The sequence below is a fragment of the Mobula birostris genome, chromosome 20 (assembly GCF_030028105.1).
Source record: "Mobula birostris isolate sMobBir1 chromosome 20, sMobBir1.hap1, whole genome shotgun sequence".
Lineage (NCBI taxonomy): Eukaryota > Metazoa > Chordata > Chondrichthyes > Myliobatiformes > Myliobatidae > Mobula > Mobula birostris.
This window is the reverse complement of record NC_092389.1, coordinates 29,787,582-29,805,762: the sequence shown is the minus strand read 5'-3', so window position 1 is coordinate 29,805,762 and position 18,181 is coordinate 29,787,582. Positions and strand designations below refer to the sequence as shown.

Here is an 18,181-nt window from a genome sequence, read left to right as displayed (position 1 = left end):
CCTCTTTTATTGTCATGTAGTAATGCAAGCATTAAGAAATGATAGAATATTCCTCCGGTGTGATATCACAGAAACACAGGACAAACCAAGACTGAAAAACTAACAAAAACCACATAATTATAACATATAGTTACAACAGTGCAACAATACCATAACTTGATGAAGAACAGGCCATGGCACAGTAAAAAAAGTTCAAAGTCTCTCAAATGTCCCACATCTCACGCAGACGGGAGAAGGAAGAAAACTCTCCCTGCCATGCCCAACCACAGTCCGACTCTGAGTCGTCCAAAAACTTCGAGCTCTGATCAGCCCTCCAACACCAAGTACCGAGCACCATCTCTATCCGAACGCTTCGACCTCAGCCTCGGTCGCCAGCAGCAGGCAAAGCCGGGGATTTTGGGGCCTTCCCTCCAGAAGATTCTCGATCGCGCAGTAACAGCGGCAGCAAACCGGCATTTCAGAAGTTTCTCCAGATATTCCTCTGTGCTTTCACGTCTGTCTCCATCAAATTAGAATTGTCCACGGCCCCTATTTAACAGATACAATATCATTTCACTGGAGAGCTGCGCTGCGTTGTGCTGCCATCTTCTCCTCCCGCCTCATGACCTGAGTACTGGGGGCCCCTGATGATGTATACTACTTTCCTACAACAACACTTTGTGTAAGTGTGCTCAATGGTTGGGAGGGCTTTATCCACTACATCTTGTAGGATTCTCTGTTCAAGGACATTGGTATTTCCATACCAGGCTGTGATGCAGTCAGTCAATATACTCTCCACCACACACCTATAGAAGTTTGTGAAAAGTTCTAGATGTCGAATTTTCTCATACTCCTAAGGAAGTAGAGGCGGTGCCGTGCTTTCTTTGTAATTGCACTTGCATGCTGGGCCTAGGAAATAATAGCACCAAGGAATTTAAAGTTGCTGATCCTCTCCATCTCTGATCCTCCAATGAGAACTGGCTCATGGACCTCTGGTTTCTTCATCCTGAAATCAATAATTAGCCCCTTGGTCTTACTGACATTGAGTAAGATGTTGTTGTGGCACCACTCAGCCAGATTTTCCGTCTTCCTCCTATATGCTATTTCATCACCACCTTTGATTCAGTCTGCGACAGTTGGGGGGAGGGGGGGAAGAGGGGGAAGTAAGCACACCGCCTTGTGCATCTGTGAATGCCCAGAGGAAATGAATCTCGGGGTAGTATATGGTAATGTACATGTACTTTGATAATAAATTAACTTTGAACTTTGAGACAGAAGGTAAATTATGTTGTTGTTCTGATGTGTAGGAGCTATATTCAGCTCATGCAATAACAACTTAGATTTGCACAGCATATTTAATATGAGGTATGTCATTTGATTACAGGAGTGAAATGCTATTGGCACAGCACAAAAATCAAGATTATGGGATAAATTGATGAGAGTATTAAGATTTAATCTTCCTGCAAGGCTATTGTCTTTAAGTTTTCATAGTTCTTATTCAATAAGTAAAATTTTCTAGTTGTCCATCATCTGTGGTATCAATGATGTAGGCCGTACATAATATTTCAACATTTGAGATGGAAGGTTGTGAGCTTCATGGTTGAGTCAATCATTGGCCCCACCCAACAGAGGGGCTGGCAGATTAGCACTTCAAGGAACATATTGAAACGTACCACAAAATGTGTCCCGTGAGGCTGAAATGATTGTTTGGCCCAAGCAAGTAAAGGATGAAATAATTCTCTGCATTCAATTGGTTACATTGGCCTGAACAGCTGACGTGGACACAGTTGGGTTTATTTGTGTATTGGTGTCACACATTTGATCTAACTACTTGATCTTGAAGAAACAATTTCTATAACTTACCCTAGAATCATAGAACATTTACAGATGTAGGCTCATTGGCTTATTCAGTTTTGGTGATTGAAAAATAATTTATTCTGTCTAATCCTACCTTGCAGTATTAATGTTTATAATCTGCAAGTCTAGCTTTTTAAATACATGCAAGTACTTAATACAATGGGAGGCTCAGCCTCTACTTTTAGCAGTGAATTGTAAATTCACTACTACCCTCCAGGTGAAGATATCTTTCTCAATCTTTCCCCTCATCCTTCTGTAAATTATTTTAAATCGAAACAATTCAGCCTTCTGCTAAGGGAGAATACCTCATTACTACTTTTTCGAGATGTATTTTTATTTACCTTGATTAATTCTACCCTGAGTCTCAAAGCCCATGAATTGCACAATGCCAGAGTAACAGACCCATAATTATCTGGTTTATCCCTTCTTCCCCCTTTTTAAAGGGGAGTTTTAGCAATCCTTCAATCCTGTGGTGCCACGTCTTAAAACAAATAATGGTTATTGATCCGTAATTTCCTTCCTTCTTTTCTGTTTTGCAAAGTGGAGCTGCTTAGCTTCAGGGATGCCATTCAGTTGACCACCCATGCTACATTTTCTAGTAGGAAGCTGACCAGCAATTAGAAGCAAAAACTCTGCTAAGGTTTTATATCAGGTTCCAGCAAACTTGGTATTCAAAAAAATTAAGCCAAATGAAAAGAACCGGGTTTGAATTTGGATAAGGACAGATTTGCTGTCTGTTGCGTTCATTTATATCCCAGGCTGTTACTGAATTTCATCTCAGCAGGCCAGGCAGCGTCTATGGAAAAGGGTACAGTGGATGTTTCGGGCCGAAACCCTTTGGCAGGACTGGAGAAAAAAGCTGAGGAGTAGATTAAAGAGGTGGGGGGAGAGGAGTGAGAAACACAGTGATAGGTGAAACCTAGAGGGGGAGGGGTGAAGTAAAGAACTGGGAAGTTAATTGTTGAAAGAGGCAGAAGGCCATGGAAGAAAGAAAAGGGGGGAGGAGTACCAGAGGGAGGCGGTGAGGTAAGAGAGGGGAAAAGGGGATGGGGAATGGTGAGGCGGGGGCGGGGTGGCATTACTGGAAGTTTGAGAAATCGATGTTCATGCCATCAGGTTGGAGGGTACCCAAACGGAATACAAGGTGTTGTTTCTCCAACTCAAGTGTGGCCTCATCACGGCAGTGGAGGAGGCCATGGATGGACATATCGGAATGGGAAGTAAAATTAAAATGTGTGTCCACTGGGAGGTCCCGCTTTTTCTGGCGTACGGAGCGTAGGTGCTCAGTGAAGCGGTCTCTCAAACTGCATCGGGTCCCACCGATATACAGGAGGCTGCACCGGGAGCACCGAATACAATAGATGACCTCAACAGATTCACAGGGGAAGTGTCATCTTACCTGGAAGGACTGTTTGGGGCCCTGAATGGAGGTGAGGGAGGAGGTGTAGGGCCAGGTGTAGCACTTGTTCCGCTTGCACGGATAAATGCCAATAGGGAAGTCAGTGGGGAGGGTTGAATGATGGACAAGGGAGCGATCACTGTGGAAAGCAGAAAGTGGTTGGGGGGGGGAGCTGTGTTTGATAGTGGGATCCGGTTGGAGGTGGCGGAACAAGAGCTACACCTGCTCCTACACCACCTCTCTCACTACCAATCAGGGCCCTAAGCAGTCCTTCCAGGTGAGGCAACACTTCACCTGTGAGTCTTTTGAGGTCATATACTGTGTTCGGTGCTCCTGGTGTGGCCTCTTGTATATCGGTGAGACCCAATGTAGTTTGGGAGACCGCTTTGCTGAGCACCTACACTCCGTACGCCAGAAAAAGCGGGATCTCCCAGTGAACACCCATTTTAATTCCACTTCCCATTCCGATATGTCCATCCATGGCCGCCCCCACTGTCGTGATGAGGCCACACTTGCATTGGAGGAGCAACACCTTGTATTCCATTTGGGTAGCCTCCAACCTGATGGCGTGAACATAGATTTCTCAAACTTACGATATTGCCCTCCCCATCCCCTTTTCCCCCCTCTCACCATATCTCCTTGCCCACCCACAGCCTCCCTCTGGTGCTCCTCCCCCCTTTCTTTCTTCCATAGCCTTCCGTCTCTTTCACCAGTCAAATTTCCAGCTCTTTACTTCATCCTTTCCCCTCCAGGTTTCACCTGTCATATAGAACATAGAAAACCTACAGCATAATACAGGCCCTTTGGCCCACAATGCTGTGCTGTGCTGAACATGCACTTACTTTAGAAATTACCTAGGCTTACCCATAGTCCTCTATTTTTCTAAGCCCCATGTACCTATCCAGGCGTCTCTTAAAAGACACTATTGTCACGTTGTGTTTCTCTCACCCTTCTCCCCCCCCCCCCATCTTTCAAATCTACTCCTTAGCTTTTTTTTCTCCAGTTCTGCCAAAGGGTTTTAGCCTGAAACGTCAACTGTACTCTTTTCCATAGATGCTGCCTGGCCTGCTGAGTTCCTCCAGCAATTTGTGTGTTGCTCGGATTTGCAGTATCTGCAGAATTTCTCTTGTTTGTGATGGACATTTGCATTGCAAATTTGAAAATAACAGTTTATAATGGGTAAAATTCATAGGAAGTGAGTGCACCACATTTTAAGTATGATTAAAATGGTTGTCTGACAGTAAACTGTTGAAAAATGAGTCATCACATGCTGATGTGGTTATTGTGTGCACTTTGCTAAAAGAAATTTACAATAAATTAATAACTCAGGACCAATTCTCTGAGCATTATTGTTCTTGTTTGTCAGAAAAAAATATAAATTTGATTATTCCCTTTTGCAGGAGAGAGGAGGAAGCAACTCATTCACGCATGAAGCCCTCACTCTTAAATACAAGCTGGACAATGAATTTGAATTGTTGTTTGTGGTGAGTATTTGGCAGACCAAATACAATTCATGATATTCTATATATGGGATTCAAAGAAGGTCATTCTGATACAGTGCCTTGTAAAAGTATTCAGCCCCAACCTTCTGTTCGCATAAATGAGTATTACAACCAGGGACTTTGATCAACTGAGAATTTTTATTTGAGAATCTCATGCTCCTTTTTTCCTGGGGGAGCCCAAAATACAGGGGAAATTGTGAAGCATGAAAAACTAAAAATTCAAAAACTGAAATGTCAGCAGTTCAAAATTATTCGTCCCCTTTTTGCTCAGTACTTAGTTGAACCACCTCTCGCAGCTATTACAGCCAGTAGTCTTGTTGGATAAGTCTCTATTAGCTTTGCACAATCTGATGGAGCCAGATTTGCCCATTCCTCCTTGCTAAGTTACCCAAGTTGTGCTCGGTCAGTTGGAGTGTGCTGGTGGACAGCAATCTTGAGGTCTTGCCAGAAATGTTCAATTGGTGTAAGGTCAGGACTCTGACTGGGCCACTCAAGGACTTTAATTTTCTTCATTTGAAGCCACTCTGTGGTTGCTCTGGGAGTCATTGTCCTGCTGAAAGAGTAACTTCCTCCCCAGTTTAAGCTTTCTAGCAGAGCTAGCAGGTTTTTAATCCAGCATCTCTCTCTGTATTTAGCAGCATTCATCTTCCCATCAATCTTGATCAGATTTCCAAATCCTGCTGGTGAAAAGCATCCCTATAGCATGATGCTACTTTCACCATACTTTACAGTTGGGAGGATGTTACATGGCTGACATGTGGTACTAGAATTATGCAACATGTTCCACTTAGTGTTGAGGCCAAAAAGTTCCACTTTAGTCTCATCCAACCACAAGACCTTCTTCTACATCTTTACAGTATCTTCTAAGTAATGCTTTGCAATGTCTTTACAGGCATGATATGTTTTTTTTTAAGAGCTAGGGCTTCTTCCTTGCCACTCTTCCGTAAATACCCTTTTTGTGTGAGCCATTAGAGATTGTGGAGCCATGCACTTCATCTTCAGTTGCAGTCACTGACTTCTGCGGCTCACTCAGAGTGGCTTTTGGCATCATAGTAGACTCTCTTACAAGTGTCATTCTTCTCCTATGACTAAGTTTAGAGGGGGGGCCAGACCTAGGCAGTGTGGCTGTGGTTTCATATTTCTTTCCACTTTTTCCACGATGGACTGCACTGAGCTCCGAGGTATTTTGTTTATTTATTGAGATAGAACGTGGAATAGACCATTCTGGACTTTGAGCCACACCCTCCAGCAATCACCCAATTTAATCCTAGCCTCATCATGACACAATTCTCAATAACTAATTAACGTACTAACTAATACGTCTTTGGACTGTGGCAGGAAACAAGAGCACCTGGAGGAAACCCATGCAGTCATGGGGAGAACGTACAAACTCCTTACAGGAGTTACAGTGGTGGTTCTGCGCCTTTGAAATGATCTTGTACCCTTCCCCAGATTTGTACTGCTTCACTATTATCTTTTTCATAACTTGTTTTGAATGCTCTGTTGTCTTAGCTTTGGTTTGGTCTGTTGAAAATCTACCATACTGTTGGACCTTACAGAGAGAGGGGGTATTTATTCTTATGAATTCATTGAAAACAGGTGATCCTCCAAATTTCTACATCAACAAATTGGGTGAGTTGGTACGGTAATATACAGTATTGCACTGAGGAAAGTTAGTGTAGGAATAACAAAGGGGATGAAGACTTTCCCAGCTTCAATTTTGCTTTATATTTTTAGTAAAATGTTGACAGGGTTTGGAATTTTTCTTTTGATTTGATATGCAGTATGTGTGTAGATTAGCTCAAAAAACCTTCAGTATATTTTAAATTTCGAAAATGAGACAGTAAAATGTGAAAATAGTTGTGAGGCTGAATACTTTTTCTTTCAAAACACTAATTGGATCTGTCGGCTATTTGTGGTTAATCTCACTAGGAGCTTACTATAAAATTGTCTGAAGGTGTGTTTTATTTGGAGAAAATCTCATTATTTAGAGCATTCATTGAACTGGAGAGAGAAACTAGCTATATTGGAGTGATATTAAAAGGGACACAAAAATGGGCACCTAGGCAATTCCAGTCATCTGTATTTATAATGCAAGGTGCAATTGAATCCATAAATGTTGGGCACATTACAATTTATGCACACTTTGTGTTAACTCAATTTGTAGCTGATCATGTCAGGATCTAATGAAGTACATATTCAGCACGTAAAACAGTATCCCTTTTTATGTTTAACTTGCAAAACATCTTTGGATAAGGAGGATTCTTTCTGTGTTGAATATTAAACAAAAAGGGTGCTCCACTGAACTTAGAATTACAGCAGAATGAACAGGTTTTTTTCAAATGTAGCCTCTGGATTTTTAATGGATATCTGTATTAAATTTTCCTGTGACCATGTAGTCTGTGCTGTATTTTTTGTCAGAGACATTTTTTGTCAGAGATCTGTAGAAGTTCAGTCAGGTGGTATGATAAATCATAAAAATTGATACAGTATCTAAGAAAGTGGCCAGTGTAGGATCGCCTCACTTTTCAGAGTAATCTGATATGGGAAAGTGAATGCAAAGAGAAGGATGCTGTGAAATATGGGGAAAAAATGAAATTGGGATTGTTGTATGGGGGGGGGGAGTAATAGAATGGGATTGAATGTCAGCAGATATAAAGTTATGGAGTTGTAGATTTGTGTTGTAATATGGAGCAGGTGAAGAAGTGGAGGAATTAGTTTAAGAACTCTTGCTTCCTCTTTATGGCAGCAAGGATTCTTAAACTGATGGTTATTAATCTGTTCTATCCTTCAAGAGGTGTAGAGGGTAGAGGCTATGCTGTCTTCATTATTCAAACTTGTACAACAGACATCACAGCAGTAAAAGACTACAAAGATAGCAGAGAAATGCAATAGACAGCTTGAATCATATGCAAGTAGAGTTTTAGAATGAGTTATTCTATGAGTGTGAAGTAAAATTGAATGTTGCATTTGATGTTGCTTATCCAAGGATACATGGCTTGTGACGTTCATTTGTGCACTTTGAAAACTAAAAAATGTTAAGGTAAAGGATACCTAATACAGCTCCTTAGATGTGCTTTGAAGTAATTGCAATAATTGTGTTCATTCATTTACTTTATTAATGTGCAGTGCTCATTGTTGTAAAGAACATTTACACAAATGTGATGTTAACCCTTATTGTACACTATGAATTTTGCTGATGGTTGGACTTTATGCCTGTTAATCTTGCTGCAGTATTTGAGGTGTTCCCTATTTCTGCCAGTGGAAAAATTTTAATTGATGCTGAATGACTGGAGTAGTTTACAAATTTGTAGATGCGTGATTATAAATGTCAGAGTAAGACTAAGTTCACTAAAAGGGATTTTCTTTGTTTATTTTATCCTACAGGTGGGCTACCAAAAAATCCTGACGTTAACCTATATAGACAAGTTTATTGATGATATCCACATGCTATTTCGGGATAAATACAGAAACCAATTACAGCAGCGAGGGGTGCTGGGCCTCCTTAGTGGTTCCTTTGATTTCTTGGATGACTTCAAAGGCCTACTGAGGTAAATTATTCAAATTTTTCACCTTACAGCATTTCCTTTTCTCAATATAGTGCCAGGCTCACTTTCCAGTAAGATCACAGCTGACAGTTACATTACTCATATGAGGCTATGGTGAGACATTGGGAAAAATGGACATTTTGCTGTATTGATTCCAGGGGTATGTAGGTGCACAGTTTAAGTTTTCACATTTCTGAGTCAGGAGAGAGTAGAGTCCCAGCAGCCAATCACATGAAGAGAAAAGAGAAGAAAGCAAGATCTCTTAAAGGTTGGAAGTTGGAACATTGAATTAAGGAGAAACTAATGGGGGTATGAATGATATTTAACTGGTTATGAGGCAGACGCTGCAGTATTAATTTAAGATATACCCTGGGTTCACAGTGGTGAAAAATCAGCTTTTTTTCCTGAAAACTCTCTGGCATTATTCCTAAAACCTTGGACTCATCTATATATAATAAGGATTATATGTTTAAGCACATTTATTTATTTCTTTAACTGAGAAAGCCAGGGTAAAACAAATGAGCTTCTGAATGCTGTTTAAGCTTGAATGCTCCAAAGATCAGTATTTTCTCAATACCTTTTTACTTCATCAGTGAGTTTTTAAATTTGAGAGATTTTAAGGATAACCTACTTTCTTTAACCTTCCTGAAGTTGTGAATCAGGACTTTTTTTTTCATAACTGTTACATTGGATGGGAGTATCAGTGGAACTAACGCCTTCATTTGCTTAGCAGAAAGTGCAGTTTATTGTGGGATGGGATAGTTTAAAAGTTAACGGGGTTGCTGATTTACTACGTTTTACCTCTGCACTTTTAGTTGCAGGATGAGAATCAGTCCAAATTCCCAGTCCTCATTGTTGTCCTATTTTCATCCTGAAAAGTACTGTATGTGTTGACCACATATTGTCATTAGATTAGATTCAACTTTATTGTCATTGTGCCGAGTACAGATACAAAGCCAATGAAATGCAATTAGCATCTGACCAGAAGTGCAAAAAAAAGTATTATTTACAAAATAACTGCGAAGGACCTTGCTTTTCATTGTCTCTTGCCTTACAAATGAGCACTCAAATTCCAACAGATCACTGGGACCTTCGGAATTCTATCACCTGTTCAGAGTAGGAGCAAGAATATTTATTTTCTTGAAACTGGAAATTCAATGGTAGTGCTGATTTTAAATTTCTGTTCTGCCTACTTGTGATTGGGTAATTTTTTTTTTGTTTCCTGATGGCCTTTAGGGCTGCTGAAGAACGCACCAGAGGAAAAGCACCATCTGTCATGAAAACATTTGAACAATCTGATAAATCAAAGAAAACTGTGAAATCAATGATAGAAACTCGAGGTGAAAAAGGGAAGGAGAGCAAGAAAAACAAGAAAGAAGGTAGGTTATGGTTCTTCGTCAGAGGAGATATCTGATGTTTGTCATGGAGAACACCTCAAATGCACTGATGGGAGATGAACTGTGTACTGTAATGTAACAAGGAACTAGGAGCAAGATTCTCAAGTGTAACCCAGATTTTTTTGCTGTCTGTCAATCCCTCTCTGTTCTTTGTTTTTTTTTGGCTCTTACATGGTTCCATTCGAGTCTAATGCAAGTTCAAAAAAAAACAACTCTTCTTTTGACTTGACACATTACAGGCCTCAAGACTTAGTAAATTCAACAATTGCAGATAACCAGCCTTTTTAATTTGCACCACAACTAGCCAGATCTGTTGAAACTTTATCAATCTGAAGCATGAACTCTGATACTTGTATCCAGCATCTGCAGTGACTTGCTTCTCCAGTTTGTTTCTCCATTCCAGCATTACTTTTTGATTATTTTCTTTTACTCTCCTCCTAGTGTTCTTTCATCCTCTTCTAATGACATCTACTCTAGGCAAATCATCTACAATAAACAAGCTTCTACTTTCCTCTTTCAACTGATGCCTGCACCAGTTGGTATTTCCTCAAAGGATTCATAGTTCATTTATTATCAAAGTATGTATGCAATATACAGCCTTGAGATTTGTCTTCCTAAAAGACAGGCATGAAACAAAGAAGAACCATGGAACACATTCAATGAAAAAACACCAACCCCCTCCCCATGCGCAAAAAAGGCGCAAATGGCAACAAAAATGAGCAAAAACACAGAATATAAAACACAAAATCAAAAGACATATTTCAGTTCAGCTCAGTGTTCAGTATCTGCAAGCCACCCTGATTCAAAAATCACCCAAAAAATAGCAACAAAAAAAGGAGCAGCTAGAAAATAGAACACACCGTAAATGTGAATTAGAGTCCAATTTACAAACTTCATTGATTAAACCTTGCTCGAGCATCATCATCCTACAGCACTGAGGGAGAGAGAGATCACAGCGCAAGGACCTTCCCCAGGGAGCAGTGAGCAAGAGATACCACCACATGTAGGCACCCTCTTCTGGCAGCAGCGAGCGAGAAGCTAGTAGACGGCACTGAATTTCAGTCTTCCTTGGCACTTTGATCAGCGAGAGTTGGAGTTGATCATGGGCTTACGTCCCAACTCCAGGCTTCCTGGTTTCCATTCCGCACACTTTGCTGGCAGCCTCGTGGAACCCTCTCGGAGAGAGCAAAGCTCCAGATCACTCGGCTTGAAAACACACCACCGGAATATAGATCACAGGCTCCAACAGTAGCCTCCAGCCTGTCAGGCAATCCATCCCTTTTCTTCAACTTATTATATGTTTGACATTTTATTGATTAAAGAATAACTCTTGTGTGTCTCTCTGTACAGATGCTACCTGACCTGTTGGGTATTTCCAGCATTTGCTGTTCAGATCTTTCCACACCTGCAGTTATTCACATTTGCTCAGTGTCAGTGGATGGAAGCTATTATGTCTGCAGCTCAAGGAGCCTTAGCTCAGATGATAAAATACAAACACTGTGATGCATTAAAGAAGGCAACCTGGATATTTTGTAGGAGATACTACGACCCCTTGGATTAAATAGCCCAGAACTGGTCAGTTAAAAGGAATAGGGTAGTGATACTATGCATGAAGTGGGTATGACAATCCGGAAAAAGTGTTGGAAGAGTCTTTATATTTGTCCAGCTGTTATGTCTTTTTTTTCCCCCTATCTGGATGAAACCACATCCTCCAAGACAATGAACAATATAACTACAGCCCCTTGGTTTTGTGCCATTCAAATTGGGAAGAGCAAAGAAATGTAACAGTTGAGGAATGGAGTAGTTAAGGGGACAGATATTATTCTGTATAGCTTAAGAGCAAGTCCTGAATGCTGTGTTGCCTGCTGATGGTGAAATTTAAAAAAACAAATTCTTAATGCTTCTTCGGGGCTTGAGAGAAAGTTGGAGTGGGAAGAGGAGGCAGCAGTTGTTATCATCTATATTGGAGTCAAAAATAGATAGTACAAAGAAAGGGGATTCTGCTGATTTGTACAAGTGACAGGGGAGCAAATTATCTCTGGATAACCACCTGAGCTACATGCAATTTGTCATTAAGTGAGATCAGAGTGTTCAATGAATGGCTGAAAGATTGGAGTTTGGAAAAAGAGAATTTGTTCCTGGGGGTGGGGGGGGGGAATAAAAAAAATAGCACCAATGTTAGAGAAAGAGGGAGTTGTTATGTTGGAACAGGCTGGTACCAGTGTCCTAATGATTCAAGTAACTAGGGCTGGAGGTAAGACTTCAAAATGTGCCTGTGGAAGTGCTGTAGTGACTGGGAAACTTCTTAAGAGTTAAAAAGAAAGGATAAAATGATTATGCTGCTTAATGAAATGCATAATGATTACCAGAGTCTGTCAACAGGAGACAAAGCATTCAAATATGAAGATATATCCAGTTAAGAGTAAGAGCAGAGAGCTAAATAATGAAAAGGCAAAAATTCAAGTCCCATTATCTGAATACATAAAACATTTGAAGCTACCTGGATCAATTCGTGGCACAAATGGAAATTAATGGCTATATGCAGGTGTCCTTTATAGCTGCTGAAATAAAGTGTCTAGGTGGCTTTTTGTCCTTTGCCCATCTCTTTATCAGTGTCCTGATGAAGGGTCTCAGTCCGAAACGTCGATTGTTTATTCCTTTCCATAGCTGCTGCTTGACCTGCTGAATTCTTGCAGCATTTTGAATGTGTTTGCCTGGATTTCCAGCATCTGCAGAATCTCTTGAGTTTATTATTTCTTCGTCCTTGATGCATCACTGTCAATATTTCTGACTGTACCTCAGCAACTGTGAGCCAAAGTTCTTTGAGTTGCAGACACTTAGTGCATATGTGGGTCATGATGATTTCTATCAGTTTAAATGAATAAAATAATCAGTACAGAAAATTGGTGGCAAAGTGACAAAGGTTAGGAAACAAATTTTCCAGGATAATTTTAGAAGAGGTGGTCAAATGAAAAAAGAGAAGAGATGGCCCTGATAAAGTTAGTGGGAGAATGGATTATAGTTTAACACATCAAGAAGTAGAATCAGTTTGGGTACAACCAAGAAGCACAAAGGACTGAAAAGATTGATAAACAGATGTTGATCTCTGAATAATAGTTATAATGTAAGCCATAGGATGTATCAGGAAAATTAGTCCACATGTTGCCAGGGTAAATAATCAGGACAACTTTGGATATTCATATTTTCATACTGGGCAAACCAAATTAGCAGTAATGGTGTGAAGAACAAATTAATGGAGTGTGAAAGCGATGATCTTCTAGATCAGTATGTTGAAGAATCCACAAGAGAACGTACTATTTTAGATCCAGTATTGTTCAATGAGCAATACCAGATGCTATTATAATTTTATTGCGCACTTAAGAAAGCAATCATAATGTGTTAGCATTTTAGGTAAATGTTGAAGTGATTAATTCAAGATGAAGCTGAGATCTTAACTATAAACAAAACAAGATACTAAAGATACAGTACTGTTCAAAAGTCTTAAGCACATGTATATAACTAGGGAGCCTAAGACTTTTGCACAGTACTGTAGTAATTATGTGCATTGCACTGTACTGCTGCTGTAAAAAAAAAAACAAACAACTAATTTCATGACGTGAGTGATGATAAACCTGATTCCGATATGGGTCTCTGTTGTGGACTGAGAGTGGGAAGAGGGCAGGGAGAAGGGAATTATGGTTAGGAAAAGAGAATGGAAGCACCAGAGAGACATCCTGTAATAAACCAATTGTTTGGAATCAAATGACCTTGCCTGGTGTCCTGAGACACCCGCCCCTGGCACTCCTTTGCTGCCACCTGCCCCACACCCCTCCCATGGTGCTTCATCTTTGCCATCCTCAACATCCTTTGCTCCTTGTCTTGGGCACACTAGATATGTGTGTGTATACTTTTGCACAGTTTTGTATGAGGTGTGAATTGGAATTAGTAGATAGGGAAATAATATCATAAAGAATGACAAAAAGAAACAATGTTTAATTTTGAGTACACAGTTTATTATCTGTTTTTATGATACAAAAATCCAGCAGGAATGGTGGTCCAACTGTGGCTAACAAAAAGTTAAAAATAAAGTTAGATCAAAGTTGCAAAAAAAAGAACAGCAGCATGAGTAGTGGGGAAAAATTAGAGCAAAGAAAAGGGAAGATAGTATCTGACAGTAATCCAGTAAGAAAAAATAACAAGTTTCTAAATTTGTGAAAAGGAAAAAGTAATCAAAGATTATGGTTAGTTAGTACAATTTTCTGACTACAATATCAACTATTCGTAGGACTAAGATTTATTAAGTGATATGTTAATTTTGCAGCCCTACTTCAGTTATTATTTTGTTTTTAGTTCTCTGCAGTAGGGAGATATATAGAGGAGCTTTTCCAAATTATTTTACACCTCTTTGCTTTCTTGTGTTTTGTTTCTTTTATCCCCTCACCTTTTACTTTCTCTGTTTTATTTTCTCCCTCTGTCTTTTCCCCCCCTCATATCTAGCCCCTGTACCTGAGGCACCTCCAGCAGAAAAGAAACCTACGGTCCAGTTAAAGACTCCTGTAACCTTGGCTGTAGGTGATGCTAACCAAAATGGTTTGACTCAGGAAGAAATCATCCAGAGGAATAGGGAGGAATTTTTCCGTAAAAAACTGGGGAGAGAGAAAAAAGAAAACAGGTGAGGAGTCTGCACATTTGAGGCAACAATTAGTTGGTTGTGTTTTCTAGCTTTTGCCTTGATCTGTAATTCTGGCTGCTGCTCTTGCTCATACTAGAGAGGGCGCTAATGCTGCTTTTGGTTTTTAACAACAACATTGTTTAAAATGTTTTTTGTTGAGATAAAGCGCAGAATAGGCTCTTCAGGCCCTTCAAGCCACGCTGCCCAGCAATCCCTGATTTAATCCTGGCCTAATCATGGGACAGTTTACAATGACCAATTAACCTAGCAACCAGTACACCTTTGGACTGTGGGAGGAAACTAGAGCACCCGGAGGAAACCCACGCAGTCACGGGGAGAATGTACAAACTCCTTACAGGCAGCGGCGTGAATTGAACCCAGGTTGCCTGTAATGTAAAGCATTGTGCTAATCACTATGCTATCATGTTTGTCATGTTTAATTGACAGATTCTCTTATATTGCAATGCTTGTGCGTATCTTACTCTATATTTTGTATATCTTGTATCTCTTTCATAGTTGATGGCCAAAATCAAAGACCTACATTTGGTAGTTGACACAATTAATTTATGCTTGTGATTTTTCTGATGATTTAATCTTAATGTTTGCTGTGCAAGTTGAAATTATTTTGAAGCCATACATTAAATGTCACCAAACCATTTTAATGTTTCCTGCTATTATCGTTCAACATTTCAGTTTCTCAAACTAGTGTCTTGCAAGTAGGTGAAGGGAAAGTGAAATTTAATACCATATTGTCTTTCTCATGCTGAATTACAGCAGCAAGTCTCCCAAAACAAGTAAGCAGAAAGTTCGTCGTGTCTGGCCTCTGGATTCTAATAATGCTAACTCCAAAGAGCTGGATTACAGTGAGAAACTCTTGAATGGTCAGTCCAATACTGTCACCAACAATGGAGATGACGCCAGTGTAGATGTGGTATGTTACAATGTGCATTAACCTTTCAACAAGTGTTTATCAGCGCTCTAATCAGAGGAGGTACTTCAGTTCTGTGTTGCATCTTTACTAGCAAGTTCTCAAATGGAAGTGGGAACACTTGAGTCTATGTTTATTCGCTGAAATTACTAAAATAAATGCTTTTATTTTAGAAAATGTACTGTCAAATTGAATCCATATATTTAGCACAAAGGAGGGCTGCATGAATCAAAGATAAAATAGATCTAAAATTAAACAGATAACGCTGGAAATACAGGAATCAGAAAAGTTAAGAGAGCAAACAATTTAACTTGTTGAGAGAAGTAGAATGGCAAAGAATAGAAGGGAAGATCTAAAATAAGGTGGAGTGCAGAGGAAATTGAATGTTGCAATCAATGATGGACCTAGCTGAAAGAGATTGATAAACACGAATGAAAGGAGGCATGTTTGGAATAATAAGAGACAAATAAGACAATACAATTTGAAACTTCCAGAAGGAAAACAAAATGAACAACTAAAATAAGTGATACAAAGATAGAATGGGTAATCATCTAAAATTATTGAATGCAATGTTGAATCCAAGAGGTTGATTTGTGTCTGGTTAGAAGATGTGCCCTTGAGTTGTATTGGACTCAAATTGTGCAGGAGGGGCTTGGTAGAGAGGTCAAGGTGAGATGGAGAATTAAAATGACAGAACTAAAGGCTCACAGTTAATGGTGTGTTCTGCAAAGTGGACTTTATTTGCATTTAGTTTTTTCAATATGGAGAGAACTATGCCATGAACAGTGTACAGTTTCTGAATGTAGTATAGTAACTTGGAAAGAGTACATGTGAACTTCCTTGAACAATTAGGTGCATGACAAGGGTAGTTGGATTCGTGAACCACAGAATCCTGGTCCCTTAGGATGCTAGAAAGCAGTAGAATGATGCATCTAGGATGGTATTATGTTAGAGCCATCAGAAGTTACCAAGGTGATTCATTGGTGGGATGAAAAGCAGGGCAAAGTGAGGGGGGTGCGATCCAAATTATAAGTAGGGGTGGGAGATGAAAGAAGCATGGTTGAGATTTATTTCAACTTGTATTGGAAGCACTGGTGTAGAGGTGGTATTAGCAGTAGAGATATATAATACAGAAGAGGAATCTGGAAATAATGAGTTTGAAATTTTGATGCATTTGTTGTAGGGAAGGCTTTCAGTCACACTTATCTCTCACATCATTCAGTAATGTCAGCTATTATAAAATAATGACTTGCATTTGAAATCATTAGGCAGGTAAGAAAGGCAAGCCAACTACAAACAGAAAACAATGTGGGAATAAAGGGCAGCACTTCAGACAGGGGGAAAAAATGTACAGTGGTTGATACTGGGACCACTGGGCACAATTTACATTTATTTCACATTGATTTTGTTAGGAATTTAAAGGACAAATTTGCAAATGGGACCAAATTAGGGATATAAATTTTAACAAAGGAGAAGGTCAGAATGCAGTACTATAAAGGATATGTTATTGAGAAAGAAATTTCAATTTGCATTGCTGTGAGTTGCTGTATTTTGGCTGAAAGAATAGCGATCTTTGCTGAATGGGTTTAAGGAGTAATTCTGTCTATGGATGCATGAATAAAAGTAAAATTTGTTAATAAAAGCCAACATAAATTAAAATGTCAAAGTTCATTTATATAGCAAAGTGGATAAATGATATTAAATATGTATAGGACTATCTAGTGTACACTTGGAATGCTGTCCACAGTTGTGGTCTTCAGGCTGAGAAGCCACTGGAGATGGTGAAAAATATAAGGACGATGCAAGACCTTTGAAGCTATACAAACCAGGAGAGTTTGAGAGATGACTTTTCATACAGTAAAGGGGTTTGATGGGGAAACTTAATGTTTCTGTTTGTGAGGGAAATGTCTTTTAATGGCTCCAGTTTAAGATGCTACTGAAGAAATTCATAAGGGAAGTTGGAGGAAACATTTCTTACTCAGAACGTTTAGTGTATAGGACTTGCTGATACTCCAACCTACAGACTCGCATTCAAGAACACTTTGTAACTTATGTTTTCAGTTTTTTTTATTTGTACCAGTTGACATCTTTTGCAACACACAAAATGCAGGAGGAATTCAGCAGGTCAGGCAGCATCTACGAATAGGAATAAAGAGTGTTTTTTTTTTTGGGCCAAGACCCTTCAGGACTGGGGGAAAGAAAAGGGTGGGGGGGGGGAGACAATAAAAAGGTTCAAAGTAAATTTTATTATCAAAGTACATGTATAACCTTGAGATTTACTTTCTTGTAGGCATACTCAACAAATCTATAGAATAGTAATTCTAACAGGATCAATGAAAGAGCAACCAGCGTGCAGAAGACAACAAACTGCAAATGCAAATAGAAATAAATAGCAATAAATAACAAAAGCATGGAATAATGAGATAGTACATAAAGGTGAGATCATTGGTTGTGGAGACATTTCAATGGTGGAGAAAGTGAGTGTAGTTATCCCCTTTTAATAACTGTTCTTGAACCTGGTGGTGTGAGTCCTGAGGCTCTTGTACCTTCTACCTGATGGTAGCAAGGAAACGAAGGATTAACCCAGGTGGTGGGAATCTCTGTTGATGGATGTTGCTTTCTGATGATAGTGTTTCATGTAGATGTGCTCAATGGTTGAGGCAGTTTTTCCTGTGATGTACCACCTTTTGTAGGATTTTCTGTTCAAAGGCATTGGTGTTTTCATACCAGGCTGTGATGCAGCCAGTCAATACACTCTTCATTACACATCTACAGAAGTTTGTCAATGTTTCAGATGAAATACCATCTATAAATTTGCTGACAATACAACCATTGTTGGTAGAATCTCAGGTGGTGACGCGAGGGCGTACAGGAGTGAGATATGCCAACTAGTGGAATG

General features: G+C 39.6%; 1 protein-coding gene across 2 annotated transcripts in view; it reads left to right on the top strand.

Annotated features, from left to right (window-relative positions):
• Window positions 1-18,181, top strand: part of srpra (SRP receptor subunit alpha) — a 67,593-nt gene that overhangs the window by 18,290 nt on the left and 31,122 nt on the right. Inside the window, exons 2-6 of one of the 2 annotated variants that reach the window (XM_072238415.1) lie at window positions 4,636-4,719; window positions 8,125-8,288; window positions 9,522-9,664; window positions 14,180-14,354; window positions 15,132-15,285. In XM_072238415.1, the coding sequence (XP_072094516.1) occupies window positions 4,636-4,719; window positions 8,125-8,288; window positions 9,522-9,664; window positions 14,180-14,354; window positions 15,132-15,285 (720 nt within the window). Of the gene's footprint in view, window positions 1-4,635; window positions 4,720-8,124; window positions 8,289-9,521; window positions 9,665-14,179; window positions 14,355-15,128; window positions 15,286-18,181 lie in introns of both variants that reach the window. The other variant, XM_072238414.1, reaches the window with a different exon arrangement.